General features: G+C 34.7%; 1 gene segment (V, D, J or C); it reads right to left on the bottom strand.

The window, feature by feature from the left end:
* Positions 1-810: 810 nt before the first annotated feature.
* LOC103133428 (Ig kappa chain V-IV region STH-like) lies at positions 811-1,634 on the bottom strand. The segment is given in 2 exon segments: positions 811-1,338; positions 1,446-1,634. Coding segments are annotated over 2 exon segments (387 nt in total).
* Positions 1,635-1,649: the final 15 nt, after the last annotated feature.

Raw genomic sequence — 1,649 nt, 5'->3', positions numbered from 1 at the left:
TATATTTTATATGAGATCTTAGATCTCAAAAGGGACAATCTGTATAAAAAATATATTGTATAAAATAAAATACATTTCGAGGGGAGAATAGATTACATGTATTCTTGGTTTAAGTTCTTTTAAAATCATTTTTATTAGTTTCTAGTCATCTGGCAGTAGTATAATAATATTCTATTGGTAAATCAAGGAGCAAGCATTAATAATTATTAGAATATTAATTATTTTCCTTTAGCACTGTCAAACTTAGTCATTTATTTTTACCAGGGTTAATACATAAATAAATCTCCTGTAAATTTATTTATTTATGATCTAATGGTCCTTCAGGATCTGTGGTAAAATAAATAAATCTTGTTAGGTATTTGAAAAACACTAAAATATGTTTTAATGTTATTAGCAGTCAGTTTGTATAACGTCAAGTCGGATTTTTTAAAATAAGAACATTAAATTTTTGTTGTAATTTTTCAGAGTTTCTTCAAGGTTTATAAAATAAAAAACTTTTCTGCTGTGTTAGAGTTACGATTCTGCTGATGTCCTCATAAGGATATTAAATGTTCTTTCATTCAACAACATTGAAGAAACTCCCAGACTAGAGGTGGAAGACAGAAATATCTATTGATATGTGACAGATTATTTACTTTAAATTCATTCAAATGTTTTAAATAGGTTTAATTAAATGAATTAAATAGGTTGAACTGTGGATTTGAATACATTTTACTGTTTATGCTGATTGTTTTATTTTATTTGATGGATTGTTCCTTTATGGATGGACTGGAAAATGTATTTCAACCTTGAAAAATGTTAAACCTTCATCAACTTGCTTGAACAGTAAGAATAAATCTTATGTTGTTTTCAGATTTGAGCTTTAATAAGGTTTGATGCAACTAAATGGTGAGAGTGTAAAATGTGTGTTCAGTGAACGTTATCAGTGTTTGCTGCAGATTCCAGCTGCAGAGCAAAGTTCAGTTTCTGTTCAGACTGAGGGAGGTTTTTGTACGATGATTTTTCACTGTGTGAACAGATTCTGACTGTTGATGTAATGATAACTCTGACAGTAATAAACTGCAGCATCTTCAGCCTGAACTCCACTGATGGTCAGAGTGAAGTCAGAGTTTGATCCACTGCCTGTAAAACGACTTGGAGTCCCTGATGCTCGAGTGCTGGTACGATCAATGAGGAGCTTAGGAGTTTGTCCATCTTTCTGTTGATACCAGGCCAAACAGTGCTTACTGCTATAAACATAAACATCTTGACTGGTTCTACAATTGATGCTGACAGGTCTTTCAATATCAGCTATCACCGCTGTAGGGTGTTGAGTTACTGTGACCTGACCTCTGACCTCTGTGGACACAGAGACAAAAACATGCAGCAGCTTCATGGTTTAGTCGGCTTCATTTCAGAGGGACAGATGTTCATAGCGGAGAGGAGTTGGATTCTCTGGACTTTACCTGTGAAGCAGCAGCAGAGGAGAGTCCAGATGAGGACGCAGATCAGAGTCATGTTTCTGATGATGAGGAGGATTTCTGTGTCTTCTTCTGTGATGAAGGACAGCTGTCAGTCATCCAGTGTTCAACTGTCAGGACTATAAACTCTCCCAGAGCGCTGGAGCATGGAGCTGCTGATGCAAATCACTTTATTTAACATTTGAATGG

The sequence above is a fragment of the Poecilia formosa genome, unplaced genomic scaffold (genome assembly GCF_000485575.1).
Source record: "Poecilia formosa unplaced genomic scaffold, Poecilia_formosa-5.1.2 Scaffold3291, whole genome shotgun sequence".
NCBI lineage: Eukaryota > Metazoa > Chordata > Actinopteri > Cyprinodontiformes > Poeciliidae > Poecilia > Poecilia formosa.
The sequence above is the reverse complement of the archived record's forward strand: the minus strand, read 5'-3'. Positions and strand labels throughout refer to the sequence as shown.